The sequence below is a fragment of the Canis lupus genome, chromosome 12 (assembly GCF_003254725.2).
Source record: "Canis lupus dingo isolate Sandy chromosome 12, ASM325472v2, whole genome shotgun sequence".
Taxonomy (NCBI): Eukaryota; Metazoa; Chordata; class Mammalia; order Carnivora; family Canidae; genus Canis; species Canis lupus.
This window is the reverse complement of record NC_064254.1, coordinates 12,768,049-12,786,050: the sequence shown is the minus strand read 5'-3', so window position 1 is coordinate 12,786,050 and position 18,002 is coordinate 12,768,049. Positions and strand designations below refer to the sequence as shown.

General features: G+C 50.2%; 1 protein-coding gene across 6 annotated transcripts; it reads right to left on the bottom strand.

Annotated features, from left to right (window-relative positions):
• Positions 1-22: 22 nt before the first annotated feature.
• Positions 23-7,699, bottom strand: HSP90AB1 (heat shock protein 90 alpha family class B member 1). 6 transcript variants are annotated; one of them, XM_035697515.2, is made up of 12 exons: positions 7,571-7,699; positions 4,823-4,969; positions 4,324-4,530; positions 4,059-4,218; positions 3,781-3,914; positions 3,348-3,656; positions 2,597-2,762; positions 2,184-2,374; positions 1,926-2,073; positions 1,534-1,802; positions 514-847; positions 23-401 (listed from the first exon to the last, which is right to left on the bottom strand). In XM_035697515.2, the coding sequence occupies exons 2-12, from the start codon at positions 4,967-4,969 to the stop codon at positions 292-294; spliced, it is 2,175 nt and encodes a 724-aa protein (XP_035553408.1). In that variant the 5' UTR covers positions 7,571-7,699; the 3' UTR covers positions 23-291. The 6 variants fall into 6 exon arrangements, with proteins under 6 accessions (XP_035553408.1, XP_035553409.1, XP_035553410.1 ...); XM_035697516.2 differs by having other exon boundaries at positions 7,536-7,697; XM_035697517.2 differs by lacking the exon at positions 7,571-7,699 and adding an exon at positions 6,997-7,148.
• Between the last annotated feature and the right edge of the window lie 10,303 nt (positions 7,700-18,002).

The window sequence follows — 18,002 nt, the reverse complement described above, 5'->3', positions numbered from 1 at the left end:
ATCCACTTTACAAGGGAGAGCATAACTGTATAAAACCGTATCTTCTTTATTTTGCATACTTTAATCTCAGAACAAAATAAACAAACACCACAATACACATCCAAACCCCTTGTCAAATGTCATGAGGGCTAGGGCTTAAGGCCCTTCTGTCCTGCCTCTAACAAAGACAGGAAGAGAAAAAAAAAAATCCACTAGACATCAGCAGAGGGAACCAGGTGAACCGGGGCCACTCAGGGCTGCTGGGGAGCCATGGGGACACTATACAGAGGGCACAAGATCTGCAAGGAGAAATTAATCGACTTCTTCCATGCGAGAGGCATCCTCATCACCCTCAAGTGGAGGGATCTCATCAGGAACAGCAGCACTGGGTTCCTCCGCTGCCACTTCATCTTCATCGATGCCTAGAAAGTAAAAAAGGCCTGTGAACTTTGATCCAAATACCAGTAAATCATCTTTGTCCCCCATGAGACCAACTCCCCAGTTCCTTGGCACACTCTGGTAACTGGCACCCACCCAGGCCTAGCTTTATCATGCGGTAAATGCGGTTGGAGTGAGTCTGGGGATCCTCCAGTGAGAAGCCGGAGGAGAGTAGAGCTGTTTCAAACAGTAGCACCACCAGGTCCTTGACAGCCTTGTCGTTCTTATCTGCCTCTGCCTTCTGCCGCAGCGTCTCCACAATGGGGTGGTCAGGGTTGATCTCCAGATGCTTTTTGGCCATCATATAGCCCATTGTAGAGTTGTCCCGGAGTGCCTGGGCTTTCATGATCCGCTCCATGTTGGCAGTCCAGCCATAAGTGCTAGTCACGATGCAGCAGGGTGAAGATACCAGCCTGTTAGAGATGGTCACCTGTAGACAATCACAGAAACTCCCATTGATGGTGCATCAGATTATCATTTCCAGGCCAAAATGACTATATGTTAAGTTCTATTTTTTTTAATTCTTTTTTTTACATTTTTTTTATTTATTTATGATAGTCACGGGGGGGGGGGGGGGGCAGAGACACAGGCAGAGGGAGAAGCAGGCTCCATGTACCGGGAGCCTGACGTGGGATTCGATCCCGGATCTCCAGGATCGCGCGCTGGGCCAAAGGCAGGCGCCAAACCGCTGTGCCACCCAGGGATCCCTATATGTTATAAGTTCTACTCAAAAACTAGAGATGCCTAGGTGGCTCAGGATCTGAGCATCAGCCTTCAGCTCAAGGCGTGGTCCTGGTCCTGCATCAGAGTCCCTGCAGAGAACCTGCCTCTCCAGGTCTCTGCCTCTCTCATAAATGATTGAAATCTTAAAAAATCTGGGATCCCTGGGTGGCTCAGCAGTTTAGTGCCTGCCTTCAGCCCAGGGCATGATCCTGGAGAGTCCTGGGGTTGAGTCCCACAACGAGATCCCTGCATGGAGACGGCTTCTCTCTCTGCCTGTGTGTCTCTCATGAATAAATAAATACAATCTTTAAAAATAAATCTAATTGTGTAATGCCACAAGATTCTGAGAGCACTTGTTTACAAGACACATGCCCTACTCCCAGAGTTGCTCACCTTTTCAACCTTCTTATCCAAGATTTCCTTCATGAGTTTGCAGAGATTCTCAAACTTGGCCTTGCTCTCCTCCATTTTCTTCTTCTCCTCTTCATCCTCAGGCAACTCCAGGCCCTCCTTGGTAACTGAGACCAGACTCTTCCCATCAAACTCCTTGAGCTGTTGCACGCAGTACTCGTCGATAGGCTCTGTCATATACACTACCTCAAAGCCCCGTTTCCGCACTCGCTCCACAAAAGCGGAGTTGGCAACCTGCTCTTTGCTCTCACCTGTAGGGTTATGGAGTGTGACTCGGGTCAGAATGTCGCCTCCTGCCAGTTCCCAGAGAGTCCCAAATGTCCTCCCTCCCTTTCACCCTGAGAGCCTTTGATCAGACCCAAGCTCCAACGCACCAGTGATGTAATAGATGGATTTCTGAGTCTCCTTCATACGGGACACATACTCTGAAAGAGAAGTCATCTCATCTCCAGATTGGGAAGTGTGGTAACGCAGCAGCTCAGAAAGGCGGCGCCGGTTAGTGGAATCTTCATGGATTCCAAGCTTCCAGGGTAAGAAAAAAACAATTTTACTTCTAAATAACATTACCTTCTACGTGAATTAAAAAAAATCCTCCACCATGAATATTCAATAATAATCTGTTGCTTCTGTACCTTTAGGTTTTTAGAGAATGCCTCATAGAATTTCTTATAGTTCTCCTTGTCTTCTGCCAATTCAGAGAAGAGCTCAAGGCACTTCTTCACAATATTTTTGCGAATGACCTTCAAGATTTTGCTCTGCTGGAGCATTTCTCGGGAGATGTTCAGGGGCAGGTCCTCGGAGTCAACCACACCACGGATGAAGTCTGTAATCGACCAGGAAGAAAACAGTTAAAAATGAACTATGCAAGATTATGTAAATTTAATAGGACCCATTTTCTCACTGAACCTTTACTAGCCATGTTAGCTACAATGAAGACTTTTTTCCTTCCTTTTTAGAAAATGAAAAGACCTCAAGTCTTTGAGAATGCTGAGGAAACTTCACAGGACTTACCCAACTAACTACATGAGGCCAAGAGAATACTCACTGAGATACTCTGGTATCAATTCATCACAGCTGTCCATGATAAACACACGGCGGACATACAGTTTGATATTGTTCTTTTTCTTCTTGTTCTCAAAGAGGTCAAAAGGAGCCCGACGAGGGATGAACAGCAATGCCCTGAATTCCAGCTGACCTTCTACAGAGAAGTGCTGCAAAAAATTCAAAATAAACCAGTAACATATTTTAAGAAGTGTTTACTCCCAGTAGTATTAGATTATTAAGTTGTTCACAACAAAGATCTTCCCTAATCACCAAGGATAGAAAAAATGCCCTAAGACAGCTGTTAAAGTGGGGTGCCTGGATGCCTGTCAGTTAAGCATCTCACTTTGGCTCAGGTCGTGATCCTGGTGATCCTGGGATCTAGCCCCGCCAGGTGCTCCCTGCTCAGTCCTCCCCCTCCCCCGCTGCTCTTGCTCTCTTTCTCCTCTTTCAGTTGCTACTCAAATACAGTATCTTCAAAAAACTAACCTTTTACCCTGAATTAACCTACAATGGCACAGCTACATATAACCCTTAGATCAATGAGAAAACAATTCCATCAAGAACCTGCCATAGAAATTAAGTGAGGTCATTGGAAAGGATGTCTCTCTTTACCGAAGCGTCCCCAGTAAGTGAATGGACAGGACTCCATGGCATTCAGTTCCCGCCTACCAACCAGTTGAACAAATTCCACCAGTCTACCACGGCAACACCCTCTGCCTGCTCTTCCTATTGGGTCAGCACGCATGGCTCACCTTGACTGCCAGGTGATCTTCCCAGTCATTAGTAAGGCTCTTGTAAAACTCTCCATATTCCTCCTGGGTGATGTCATCAGGGTTTCTGGTCCAAATGGGCTTGGTCTTGTTCAGTTCTTCTTGATCAATGTATTTTTCCTTAATCTTCTTGGTCTTTTTTTTCTTGTCCTTCCCACTATCATCCTCCTCATCTGAACCCACATCTTCAATCTTGGGTTTTTCCTCATCATCTTTATCTTCTTCCTCTTTCTCCCCTTTCTCCTCCTCTGCCTCATCATCACTAATTTCCTTCTCTCGTTCCTTCTCCAACTGAAGTACCAAAAAAAAAAAAAAAAAAAAAAGTTCCAGAATACAGAACACCCAAAATTGGGGACCATGCAATCCTCCAGAACGGCAGACATCATACACGTGATGATTACCAGTACATACTCACATAAAGAGTGATGGGATAACCTATGAACTGGGAGTGCTTCTTCACCACTTCTTTGACACGTCTCTCCTCTAAATATTCGGTTTGGTCTTCTTTAAGATGGAGGATCACTTTGGTACCCCGGCCAATGGGCTCACCTAGGAAACATCAGTCAAGACAACATAAGGACACAAAACTAAAAGCAGAATTATAACAAAAAACCAACTACAGACAACATACTTAGTAAGATCTAGATTATAGACGTCCCCAGAATTCTAACCCAAACAAGAACCTCAACTTACCATGGTCTGCACGTACAGTGAAAGAGCCCCCAGCAGAAGACTCCCACGCATACTGCTCATCATCATTGTGCTTTGTGATAACAACCACTTTCTCTGCCACCAGATAAGCAGAATAAAAGCCAACACCAAACTGTCCAATCATGGAGATGTCTGCACCAGCCTACCAGAAAGTTTTAAAGTCAAACGCAAGTTAAAATAAACAAAAAACACACCAAAGAACATCCACAAAAATGAATGGTGCCTGTCTAGGTGAAACAGTACATACCTGAAGGGCCTCCATGAATGCTTTAGTGCCAGACTTGGCAATGGTTCCCAAGTTATTTATGAGATCAGCTTTGGTCATACCAATGCCTGTGTCCACCAGAGTCAGGGTGCGTTCCTGGGGGTTCGGGATGATGTCAATTTTCAGCTCTTTACCACTGTCCAACTTGGAAGGGTCTGTCAGGCTTTCATAGCGAATCTTGTCCAAGGCCTAAAAATACAAATTTCAACTTTACATTTCCACTTCCTAAAGCTCACCTCTTCATCCAGAAGAAAACCTTTGAACTTCCAAGTAGCACCAGTTCTGATTTCCCCAACTTGAGATTTAAGAACCACAGCAGGTAAGAGTTACCATATTCCCTCATTCCTATAGAGTAAACCAAAAAAATTTTAGAGCAGGTTTAGGCCCCCTCCAAGAGCAGCCCCGTAAAATCCCAAACCCTTTTCCGTTTTCCTGAATGCTAAAAACAAAAACCATAAACAAAAGTGCCCAAAGCACTCACATCAGAAGCATTACTGATCAACTCTCGAAGAAAAATTTCCTTGTTAGAATAGAAGGTATTGATGATGAGGGACATGAGCTGGGCAATTTCTGCCTGGAAGGCAAAAGTCTCCACCTCCTCCTCTCCATGGTGCACTTCCTCAGGCATCTAAAATAAGAACAGTCAAGAATTACAAAAGAACACCGTGGCCCCATAGGTAACACTCCGTTTCACCCTACTCACAACGAAGACTCAGCTTTTAGTTGAAATTGCTTTGGGCTGGATAGTAGACATATTCCTGAAAAACTAGAAAACTTTTCCCTCAATGATTTCAGCCTATACCCTTAGTGGAAATCCAATTCAGGAAGAATTTTTAAAAGCTTCTTTAACACAACACACGACGTCAAAAGCGTTTTGGAAAAACACCTTGGAGCCTAAGTACTCTAAGTGGTCCATGGGACCCAACAGACTCCGCATCACCGAGTACCTCGTTGAAAATGCAGATCGGATCCAGGAACACGAAAAGGACTCCAGATAATTTTCAAGAGAAAAGCACTGAATACGGCTCTATTTCTTTTGGTAGGACAAACGGTAGCCCGAGGCGACCGATTTCGGGTTAAAAGGAATTCGCAATTGGCTCTCCCGCTGGGGGTCTCCCACATCAAGCACCCTGGAGCGCAGGGGCCGACTACCCCCGGGGCCGGTGGATACCCGCCCAAGCGGCTGAGACAAAGAACCGCTAAGGCAGAAGCTCCATCGCGACCCCAGCACACGTGACTACAGCGTGGGACCAAACCAAACATAACCAAGATGGTGGCCGTCGTCCGCTGGGCAGACCCTCGTCACTGCCGGACGTGCGTCGGCCAGGGCCACGCGAGGAGGGGGCGCCACCGCGCAGCCTCCCTTCGCCCCAGCATCCGGGCACCAGGGCGGGGCGCCGGGTTCCAGAAGCTTCCAGAACAATCTCAGCTCTTCGGAGAGGCGGGGGAGGAAAGGGCCCATGAATCTTCCCGAGCTTGCCCCCTCCACTTCCCTCCCCCACACCGACACTGCAGGAAAGATCTGGAAGGAGAGGAAGCACTATGGGCCAGAGACCGCCGTCAAACGTTGCTCGCCGAAACGAAAACCCTTGCAAAACGCGTCCCAGGGGACAGATGGCACAGGCGGCACGGGCAGGCCAGCCCCGGGCCGTGCTGAGTCACGTCCAGCGCGCACACCTACAACGCGCGGGGACCCTCCGGCGCCCCGTAGCCGCGTCCGGAAGTGGAGGGGCAAACATGGCAGCGTCCCGGCCGGCGCGGACACCACGTGCAGCTGCCCACCACCCCCAGCCCGCGCCGCGGCCCACCTCCCCCAGCGCCAGGCGCCGCCCGCGGGGACGCCCGCCACCAGGCACGGGTGAGAAAGCAAGTCTAGCTCGCGGTCCCCCTCCCGGCCACCCCCGAAAGCAGTTAGGAGTCGTCCCATCCCACAGGCCGCTCCCACTCCACGAAACCCAGGCTTTAGAAAGGAAACGAGGAACGAGAGCAACTCAAGAGAGCACTCCAGGCAGGAAAACCTGGAAATAGCTACGACTTTACCTTAAAGGGGAAGAGCTGCAAGCACTACAGACCACGGCGGGCAGGGGCTGCGTCCGGCTACGACGCCGAACCAAGGCTGCGCGGGGGTGACTCAAGAGAGCGGCTGTGCGCCCCCGGCCGCTCTATATACGGCGGAGCACAGACCAGCTGCCGGCCCCCGGATCCCTCCGCCTTAAAGGAGGGTGCAGCTCAGCCCCGCACCTGCCGCTGCCCGCCCACCTTGACGTCATGGCCCAAAATGGGGCGGGCGGCGGGGGGGGGGCCGCCGGTCTCGGTCTCCGCCTTCAGAGTACGCAAGTACATCTCTGCTTTTGCAAGGCATGAGCTCCCTCCGAGAACTAAAGACTGGGAACGTCTTATTTCATATGAAATAAGTGGGGGATCTAGGGGTGCGGGTGCCACTGGCCTTCCTATAAACCATGAGGCAGGCGCCTCCCCACTCGAGTCCTGGCCTGGAGGAACACCTATAAAGGTGGAGGGCGGGGATAGAAGCGGCCAACCGCTCCGACCTCGGCTCCCGGGTTCGACTCTTGCTACAATCTGCCCTCCAGACCCCCACAACCCGAGAAGGGGAAGCAGTTTTCCTTAGGGACGGTGCGGAATCCGGGGTCTAACCTCAGGGAGGCCTTGCGCCCCGGCCCTCCCAGGGGCAGTGGGCGAAAGCCGCGGCTGTGCGGCGGGGTGTGGCTCCGGCTGGGGGAAGGGCCCTGGCCGGCACCGGCAGGGGGACTCTTTGCCCGCGTCCGGCGGAAGGAGCGGCAATGGTGGTACTGCGATTACTTCCAGCAGTTTCCAGACCCGCCTTGGCGGCCCCGCCCCCGCCCCGCCCCCTCCGTGCAGGCGCCGCCCCGCCCTCTGCGGCCTGGGCCGGGTGTCCGCAGCCGCCGCGGTCCCCGGGGAGGAGGCGGGCTGTTCCCCTATTAACCTGGGAGCCCGCGGGGGGGGACCCTCATCTCCCACCTGCCGGTTCGGCGAGCCCAGCGCTCCCTCGGGAGTGGGATGGAGCATAAAGGGAAAGATTGACCCCCCCACCCCCGCCATCGATCCCACGGCCTGGGGCTGTTGGGGCGGTGGTGCTGGCGCCGCCTTCGGGGCGCAGAGACCCGGGGACGCATTCGCCATCGCGGGGGGCGGGGAGGAGGACCCTCCCCTACTTGTGCATCCGCCCAAGTGAGTGGGACCCGGAGACCTGCGTCTTCCCTGCGTGAGCACACGGAGCTGTTTCCCCATCTGGTTTCAGTTTGGGCCCTCTTCGCTCCTGCGGCCGGCAGACGGGAGGAGGAGCGGGCCCCCTTGCAGGCCGCCAGAAGTCGTTCCCCTCCAGCTGCGGCGCGGGCGCTCCCGAGCCGTTAGTCGGCCCGGAGAGCTGTGGGACGCCGTGGCTCAGCCCCTTTCGCGCGCCTTCCAGAGGGGAAGCCGTCCTTGTCTACCTAAGGCCTCCCCTAGGAATGCCGTCGGACCCACGGCCCCTCCGGAAGAGAATGGCCTCTTGCTGCTCTGTGACCTTGTAGGGGTCCATCCACTTCTCCCTGGCCCACAGGGTCGTTCCTGGAATCCTGGGGAGGGGCTGCCTCCGGCACCACCGCCCGCCGTCCTTCCTCAGCCTTCTTCCTTCCTTTGTATTTCCTTATTCATATGTTAAATTCCGAAGAACAGACCTTCCAATTCCTTATCTTTTCCCCAAGCACCAGACCTCATCACCCAGCCACAGCCACCACTCCTATATTTCTCCTTACTCTTCTATTCCACCCCACACACACACCTGTTTTAAAGATTTTTATTTACTCATGAAGACACAGAGAGGCAGAGACAGGCAGAGGGAGAAGCAGCTCCATGCAGGGAGCCAGACGTGGGACTCGATCCAGGGTCCCCAGGATCATGCCCTGGGCCAAAGGCGGCGCTAAAACCACTGAGCCACCCGGGCTGCCCCCTATTCTCCTTAATGGTGTGTGAGAAATCTGTGACTTGGGGAAGTTAATGTGTTTGGGAAGAGCTGTGGGTGCTGTTGCCAGGAATCCTCCAGGATTCTCTGTTCCTGATCAAGATCTCAAACGAAGTGTGTCATCCCTCAACATACCCTCTCTCTTTCTGGGCAGAAGGGGCCTAGAAAATTAAAAACCTCCCTAGGTCACAAAGAGCATTCAAACTATTTCACGATACTGTGAAGAGGTAAAAGTGAGTCTCCCGTTCTCACTGGGAAAGCAAGGCTTCAGTGAGATCAGTCAGCTCAGAGCCTCTGTTGCACCAACCCTCGCTCCTTGCTCCAGGAATGGAGTAGCAATGCTGTCTTCCTTCCCAGGACCCAAGTCCAAAGCAGCAGAAATCACTCCTGTGGATCAGTATTAAGACCAGAGACTCCCGGGGTCTTCTAATGGGAAGATCTCAAATCACGCACTAGCACAGAAATTCTGCCTTTTCTGGAAGGCTCTCCCACTCGCTGACACTCACTTAAGCCCCCCACAGTGAGTTCCTGGGATGCAGAATTGCAGAAACAAGATGGAGGTTTCAGCCCCTAGAGGGCTGCAGCAGGCCAAGTGTGAACCATAGCAACAGGAGAAATATCAGACTCCCAGCTCAGCCTGAGGCAGGGGACAGGCTTAGGGCCAAGGCTGGCCAGTCCCTGGCACAGGTATATGTCCCAGAAGAGGGAGAAGCATGGAATGGCACAGCCCTGACAGAAGGACCATAGCCTGGGAGCCCCAAGAGAGGCAGAGGCATTGAAAGTGTCCCTGCAGGGAGAGTTCACAGAGGGCCATGAATGCTGTGCTAAGACATCTTGACCTGAACTTATAGTGAGGGAAGCCACTGAAGGCTATTAAAACCAGCTTAAAACCTCCTAGAAAGGGATCCCTGGGTGGCGCAGCAGTTTAGTGCCTGCCTTTGGCCCAGGGCGCTATCCTGGAAACCTGGGATCGAATCCCACGTCGGGCTCCTGGTGCATGGAGCCTGCTTCTCCCTCTGCCTGCGTCTCTGCCTCTCTCTCTCTCTCACTGTGTACCTATCATAAATAAATTTTAAAAAATTAAAAAAAAAAAAAAAAAAAAAAAACCTCCTAGAGCTCCAGAATCCTATTCCCTGCGGCACATGCAATGCTTACTGTTCCCAAGATACTCTGTTCCTGACCAGGTCTCAAAGACCCAGCCCAACCTTCTGTTGTTGGAGGGTAGCCAGATGAAGCAAGAACTGACAAACTGGCCTGCAGCTGGTGGGTCTGTCGCTTGTTTTTATAAGGCTCATGGGGAAGAGTGTTTTATACGTTTTTTAAATTGTTGAACAAGTCAAAAGAAAGATAATATTTTAGCATGTGAAAAGTACACGAAATTTGAATTTGTGAGGACACCTGGGTGGCTCAGTTGGTTGGTCATCAGCCTTCCACTCTGGTCGCGACCCCAGGGGTCCTGGGATCTAGCCCCATGTTGGGCTCTCTGCTCAGTGGGGAGCCTGTTACCCCCACCCCCCCAGTCTCTCCTCCTGCCACTCCCCCTGCTTATGTGCTTTTGTGTGCTCTCTCTTTGTCAAATGAGTAAGTAAAATCTTCAAAAAAAACTTTTTGAGGGCAGCCCAAGTGGCGCAGCAGTTTAGCGCCACATGCAGCCTGGGGCGTGATCCTGGAGACCCGGGATCGAGTCCCACGTCGGGCTCCCTGCATGGAGCCTGCTTCTCCCTCTGCCTGTGTCTCTGCCTCTCTCTCTCTCTCTCTCTCTCTCTGTCTCTATGAATAAATAAATAAAATCTTAAAAAAAAACTTTTTGAATTTATGCTCATAAAGCTTTACTGAGGGCAGTCCGGGAGGCTCAGCGGCTTAGCGCCCCCAAGGCCTGATCCTGGAGACCCAGGATTGAGTCCCACGTTGGGCTCCCTGCATGGAGCCTGCTTCTCCCTCTGCCTGTGTCTCTGCCTCTCTCTCTCTCTCTGTCTCTCATGAATAAATAAATAAAATCTTTAAAAAAAATTTTTTTAAATAAAGCTGTACTGAAATATAACTACTCTTATTTGTTTATATGTTGTCTTTGGCTGCTTTTAGGCTGTAATGGCAGACTTGTTAGTGTGGCAGAGACCATGTAGCTTGCACAGTCTAGAATACATACTCTCTTGCCTTTTTATTTTATTTTAATTTATTTTTTATAAATTTTTATTTATTTATGATAGTCACACACAGATAGAGAGAGAGGCAGAGACACAGGCAGAGGGAGAAGCAGGCTCCATGCACCGGGAGCCCGACGTGGGATTCGATCCCGGGTCTCCAGGATCGCGCCCTGGGCCAAAGGCAGGCGCCAAACCGCTGCACCACCCAGGGATCCCTCTTGCCTTTTTAAAAAAAGATTTTGTTTGTTCATGAGAGACAGAGAGAGAGGCAGTGGGAGAGGCAGGCTCCCTGCAGGCAGCGCAATGCAATTCCAGATCAGACCTGAACCAAAGGCAGACGCTCAACCATTGAGCCACCCAGATGCCCCCTCTCTTGCCCTTTACAGAGAAGACAGACCTACAGACCCCTGGTCTAGTTAAGTGGAGTGAGGTCTTGGAGCAGAGAGTCAGCTGGTGCTCCTACAGGCAATTCTAGTGAGACTGCACCACTGACCTTTCAAAGGGAGCAGGGAAGCCGCTGAGATAAGAAGCAAAGGATGAATAAAGCAATGAGCAGCATCAGGACCTCGGGGACTGTATGAGCATGGGGATTAGCTCTGAATCCTGAACTCCTGGAGCAAGCACCCTTCCCAAGCTCAGCAGCTGCCAGTTGGGTCCTGTCATTTCTGGTTCTACCCAGTTCCATGAGGCTTATAGCTGCTGAATTCCATGGGGAATACCCTGCACTGACATCTTCACAGGCCAGAGGACTTGATGTTCAGAGATGTTGGACAATTGAGCCAGTCTGCCTGGCCAACCTGGGCTCCAACTCTGCGTCAGTTTCCACATTCTGTTGGGACATGATGAGTCTCATAACTTTCACTCACTTCATTGTTAGCACTAGACTTTTTGTTTTTGATGCAACGCCAATGACAATTTTCCTTCATTTAAGGTTTCCTGAAGAGCTTGGAAAGCGATTGCCTTGGGGGAATCCCTGGGTGGCTCAGCAGTTTAGCACCTGCCTTCGGCCCAGGGCGTAATCCTGGCAGATCGTCCAGGATCGAGTCCAGGATCGAGTCCCAGGATCGAGTCCCAGATCGGTCACATCCGCCTGCTGTCTTTGCCTGTCTTGCCTCTCTCTCTCTGTCTCTCATGAATAAATAAAAATAAAATCTTAAAATAAATAAATTCTATCCCAGCTGTATAAAAAGAAAGAAAGCAGTTGATTTTATTGGTCCCATAACTTGGTAAGCTACCTTTTTAATTCTTAATTTGTTTTTTTGTTTGTTTTTTAGGTACAACCCTATCATCTGAGAATAATGACAGTTTGGTTTCTCCCTTTCTAATCCTTGTATCTCTTATTTCTTGTTACTGTGCACCAGCTAGGACCTACAAGACAATGAAGAGTGGAAACAGTGATTCTGGGGATCCCTATCTCACTTCTGATCAGAAAAGGAATGCTTTTAATATTTCATCATTGGGGCACCTGGGTGGCTCAGCTGTTGAGCATCTGCCTTCGGCTCGCAGCGTGATCCCGGAGTCCCGGGATGGAGTCCCATATCGGGCTCCTTGGATGGCTCCTGCTTCTCCTCTCTCTCTGCCTCTCTGTCTCATGAATAAGTAAATAAAATCTTTAAAAATTTTTTTCATCATTGAGCACAATATTTCCTCCTTCTAGTCCCTAACTTGATATAAATTTTAATCTGAATATCAAAATTATTTTTCTGCATCTACTGAGTTTATTGTTTTAGTAAATTCCCTTTATATGTTTAACTAATTAAACTAATATTAAGTAATATTAAACAAAAAAGTAATATTAAATGGAATTGACCTACTTATTTATTTATAAAAGTTTTTTTTTTTTTGAGAGAGAGAGAGAGAGAGAAGCAGACTCCTTTATTTTTTTGAGAGAAGCCCTACAGATGGTCAGATGGAGGGGGCTCAATCCCAGAACTCGGGGATCACAACCCTGAGCTGAAGGCAGATGCTTAACCAACTAAGCCACCCAGGTGCCCCTCCATCGATTTATTAAAATTTTTCTTGAACTCACCTATAAGATTGCCTGAGTCTATTTTCTATATGGAAACATTTTAACTAAGGACTCAATTCTTTTTAATATTTTTAAATATTATTTTTGAAGACTTTTTAAAAAGAGATTTTGTTTATTTATTCATGAGAGACACAGAGAGAGGCAGAGGGAAAAGCAGATTTCCCATGGGGAGCCATCTGATGCAGGGCTGGATCCCAGGACCCTGAGATCACAACCCAAACCAAAGGCAGACACCCAACTAACTGAGCCACTCAGGCACCTCTAAAATTTTATTTTTAAGTATCTCTACACCCGACATAGGACCTCAACTTATAACCCCAAGATCAAGAGTTGCATGCTCCACCAACTGAGCCAGCGAGGCACCCCTCGTTTTTGTTCTTTTTCTTTTTTAATGATATAGGACTATTCAGGTTTTCTACCTCTGCTTGAGTAAATTTTGTTTAATAATTTTTCTGATAGGGCAGCCCGGGTGGCTCAGCGGTTTAGCCCAGGGCCTGATCCTGGAGACCCCGGATGGAGTCCCACATCAGGCTCCCTGCGTGGAGCCTGCTTCTCCCTCTGCCTGGGTCTCTGACTCACTCTCCCTCTCTCTCTCTGTGTGTGTGTGTCTCATGAATAAATAAATAAAATCTTTTAAAAAATAATTTTTCTGATATAAATAAATATATAAATATATAAATATAAAGCTTTTCTTAAAGCTTTATTATTGCATACTCTTCTCTTTGACTATCTTTCCAACCTCTATTCCATCTAAAGTATGTCCTTTTTTTTTTTTTTAATTTTTTTTTTATTTATGATAGTCACGCACAGAGAGAGAGAGAGAGAGAGGCAGAGACATAGGCAGAGGGAGAAGCAGGCTCCATGCACCAGGAGCCCGACGTGGGATTCGATCCCGGGTCTCCAGGATCGCGCCCTGGGCCAAAGGCAGGCGCTAAACCACTGCGCCACCCAGGGATCCCAAAGTATGTCCTTTTTTATCCCTAAAATTGTTTTTTGTGTCTTTTATTTTTTTTTTTTTTAAGATTTTATTTATTTGGGCAGCCCGGGTGGCTTGGCGGTTTAGCGCCACCTTCAGTCCAGAGCCTGATCCTGGAGACCTGGGATCGAGTCCTAAGTAGGGCTGCCTGGATGGAGCCTGCTCCCTCTGCCTGTGTCTCTACCTCTCTCTCTGTTTCTCATGAATAAATAAAATCTTTAAAAAATTGGCATGAGACAGATTAACAGGAGAAAAAAAATAAAAGACTTTATTAAAAAAATAAAAAAATACGTTAAATCTATTAAGTCAAGCCAATTAATTGTGTTGCTCAAAGAAACACACACACACACACACACACACACACACACAAAAACAGTTGGACTCCATAGGACATAACTTGGAGAAGGCAGAGGCGAAAAGTGGGGAGATCACACAGGGGTAGGCAAGAGGCATGGTGTTCTCCTTTTTTAGGGTAGAATGATGAAATGTGGGGGCTGAAGGAGGGGAGAACCTCTCTGGGTTCTCTGGGTCAAGAATCGTTTTTAGGCATGTTATGGGGCACGAAAGAATGTCCTCCTGGACAGAGCTGATGGCTGAAGTCATGGACAAGAACAAAATTTCTCAGGGGAGTATAGTGTAAAGGCCAGAGTTAGGATCTAAGCCATTTGGAAATTGTAAACAGGGCATCTTTGGTACCTACTCTATTAATACACCTATGAGTGTGTCTTGACTCTCTGTGGGCATAGTATCAGTGACCTAAGGGGGCGTGACGGAGTCCTGCCTTGTCAACTCAGCTCCAAATTGTCTGTTGTCCCGTCATGATGCCCACCAGGCATCCCTCGCTGTCTTGGTGTTGTTCCTTGCTACTGGGTCCCTTTGACTAAGAAGGTAAAACGTAACCCTAAATCAGTTCAGCTGAGTCGATGGCAGGCAGGGAAGGGGGGGCGGGGTTCTACCACAAACAACCCTGACCTACTTAGCCATTCTGCTGGTCACCTGACTCGCCCCAGGGACAAGTCACACCCTAATGTACAGTTCTCACCTGGCTGGATTTCTGGGCCCAGTGCCCGCGTGGCCCACCTGCACCCAGATAAGGGATGTGGTGGTGCTACTGGGTGCCGATGCCTAAGAACCCGGAGGGACTCAGGGTTAGTTAGACATCAGGAAGGACTTTGCTCCTTTCATCTGGGGAGGATTACATGGGAGTTCCAGATCCTGGGAAGCTTGGGATCCTTGGGTATGTGAAAAGAACTGTCACGGGATCCCCGGGTGGCTCAGCGGTTTAGCGCCGCCTTCAGCCCAGGGCCTGATCCTGGAGACCTGGGATCGAGTCCTGTCCCACGTCGAGCTCCCTGCATGGAGCCTGCTTCTCCCTCTGCCTGGGTCTCTGCCTCTCTCTGTGTGCCTCTCATGGATAAATAAATAAAATCTTAATAAAGAGAGAGAGAGAGAGAACTGTCTGGAATATTTTGAAGGCAGGGGAGGAAGGTATACCAGGCTTGCATTACAGTGCCACACCATCACAAGAGGCTTTGTGTCTCCACCCCCTTCACTGTCTGGGAATTCTCTCATCTCTCTGTGTTTGTCTGTCTCTCTGCCTATCTGATAGTAAGAGAAAGAGAGAGAGGCAGAGCCTTGTATTTACCTGGTGCCTTGTGGTCTATAAAATATTTTTCCATCCTTTAACACTGCTAGCTTCCGTTGTTTTTTGGTTTTGTTTTTTAAAGATTTTATTTATTTATTCATGAGAGACACACAGAGAGAGGCAGAGACAGAGGCAGAGGGAGAATCAGGCTCCATGCAGGGAGCCTGACGTGGGACTCGATCCCAGGACCCCGGGACCCCAGGATCACGACCTGAGCTGAAGGCAGACCCTCAACCACTGAGACACCCAGGCCCCGCCCTCCCCCCCCCCCCTCCCCGCGCGCATGGGCACAGCAACAGCCAGCACCGCATAGGGTTCCTGGACGGCGGCAGACCCCCAGATGCGTGAGACGTGAGCAGGGTGGCAGGTGAAAGCAAGAGCTGCTGTTCACTACTGGGTCCGGAGTTTCACAGCCCCAGGGGTAGGCCGTGCAGGGGTGCCCATCCCTGCTTTACGGAGGAGTGGCTCCGGGACGGCAGAGGTTTCCTTCAAGGTCACCGGGCTTAAGCGGAGCCGGTCTCAAGAGGCCCAATCCGGTCTCCTAAGCGCCGGGCGGCACGCGGGACCGCGACGTGTCGTTACCCCCCCACCCCCCCCCCCCCGCGGCCGAGCGGACTCCGCCTCCCGCTGCTCCGCCCAGCCCCGCCCTGCAGCCCTCACCTGGGCCGCGCTGCGCGGGCACCCACAGGCGACTCGCACCGGGAAGGGCTGGGCTGGGGGGAATCGAGGTTTGGTTCTGGCGGGCTCCGGGGACTGGACGCGGGAAGAGCAGCGGCGAGCCGCGTGGATGCGGACGGGAGCGCAAGCCTCGGCTCATCCTAATGGCCTCTTGGTGCCTTGTGTCTCCAGGGCAGTCCTGCATCCAGGCTCTCCCGCGGACTCCCTAAATCACCTTAGTAAGTCCATACATCTAAGTCACCGTTTGAAGAAGTCACCCAGCGGTTTAGCGCCGCCTTTGGCCCAGGGTGTGATCCTGGAGACGGGAATCGAGTCCCACGTCGGGCTCCTTGCATAGAGCCTGCTTCTCCCTCTGAGTGTCTCTCATGAATAAATAAATAAATAAAATCTTAAAAAAAAAAAAAGGAACAAGGATCTGAGCCCAGAGGATGGGACTCGTCGGGGGTCACACGGCTGGTATCTGGAAGGCCCAAGATGGAATCCTAGGCTCTGAAACAGCATCCACCCCATCAACAGGCCCAGAAGGCATCCCCACCCCAATTTGTGGGGTCTTGCTGACTCACTTGCCCAGCAGTCTGGGGCCAGAATGCCGACTGGCTCATTGACAGGGAGCGCCAGGACTGCCAAGGCTATGGGGAGGTCTGAGTGAGCACCTCCTCTCTTGCAGGGGACCCACACAGCAGCTAGAGCCCAGCTAGGACAGTGCCATTGGTGGGATGGGTTGGGGAGGCGCCATGTCCACAACTTGCCCTAGAAACCGCCTGGCCTGTGTCAGATCTACAGGCTGGCTGACTTCCCTCCATCTGCCACTCTTCATGTCCAGGCTCCGGTTTCAGGCAGAAAGCTCCGCTATCTCTTTGTAAAGTGATTCTGCAGTTCTCGGCTCATAACCATTGTGAATCATCATCCCAGTTTCACATTCCAACTATTTGTCTTCCCCATGAATGGAGTTTCCCCTTCAAGCCCCTCACCTGTTATACCTGCCCTCACTGTGCTCTTTCCATATTCACCTCAAATAAGATATATAGTCCAGTTCATCAGTTATACCAGAGGCTTGACTTCTATTTTTTAAGGACTGCTGATTTTACTGGGGCTCTTAGCCTTTCACAAGTTTAAAGCCCCATCAATTCACCATGTAAGAGCAAACACAAGGAAACGTGTGTGTTGCAGTGCCAACCACCCTAGGGAGGCCAGCATACAGACTGATGTTTTAAACAATGTCACACGGAAGGCAGGTGATGGCCAGGTCAGGTCATGGTGAACCTGAGGCTGATTGTCATGCTCAGCCCTCCCACACCTTACAGGAAGCAAGTGCTAGGGACAAAGTGCTGAGGCCTGACAGTGGAGGCCTGCCTCCTATCCGTGGTGTTGCCTTCAGAGCACCTGTGTCTGGAGCCATCACTGCAGTTGGGTGGGCAGGAGAACTGGGGGCTATGTTTTCTCGCCCCCACCTTTCCTGTCTTCAGGTGAAGACTTGAGGTTGGGAGAATAGAAAAGGGTGTGAGACTGCATAATTTTAGCATTTGCATTAGAAAACTTTTTTTTTCCCCTTTGGAAAAATTAGTAATTTTCTTCAACATCTACTTGAGTACAGGGGGATCTGGGTGGTTCAGTGGTTGAGCATCTGCCTTTGGCTCAAGTTGTGATCCAGGGTCCTGGGGGTGCTGGGATGGAGTCCCACATTGGGCTCCCCATAGGGAATCTGCTTCTTCCTCTGCCTAGGTTTCTGCCTCTCTGATGAATGAATAAAAATAAAATCTGTAAATTAACAAAAAAATCTTTTGAGTACAGAAAAGAAGTAATGTGGGCAACCCAGGTGGCTCAGCAGTTTAGCACTAGCACCACCTTCAGCCCAGGGCGTGATCCTGGGGTCCTGGTATCGAGTCCCACATCAGGCTCCCTGCATGGAGCCTGCCTCTCCCTCTGCCTGTGTCTCTGCCTCTCTCGATCTGTGTCTCTCATGAATAAATAAATTTTAAAAAAAGTGATGTAATAACCGGTTTCCCTCTCCTTAAATCATTGCTGGGGTCGGGAGAAATCTACTTAACACCCATTTCTATCCCTTGAGCACCAGCAAGGAAGAGTGCCACCACACAGCTGGGGCCAGGTATGTGAAGACTGTGTGGAGAGGGGGGATGTTTTTAGTACCTCTGGGAGGCAAAAAGGAAGGAAACATTTCCCGAGTATCTCTAGGAGCTAGGAAAAGC

Excerpts from the sequence above, each read along its gene's own strand:
- HSP90AB1 (XM_035697515.2), bottom strand. The coding sequence starts at position 4,969 with ATGCCTGAGGAAGTGCACCATGGAGAGGAGGAGGTGGAGACTTTTGCC. Across the intron at positions 4,219-4,323 it reads CATTCATGGAGGCCCTTCAG|GCTGGTGCAGACATCTCCAT; the intron begins GTATGTACTGTT and ends ACTTTCTGGTAG. Across the intron at positions 3,915-4,058 it reads CACTGTACGTGCAGACCATG|GTGAGCCCATTGGCCGGGGT; the intron begins GTAAGTTGAGGT and ends GATGTTTCCTAG.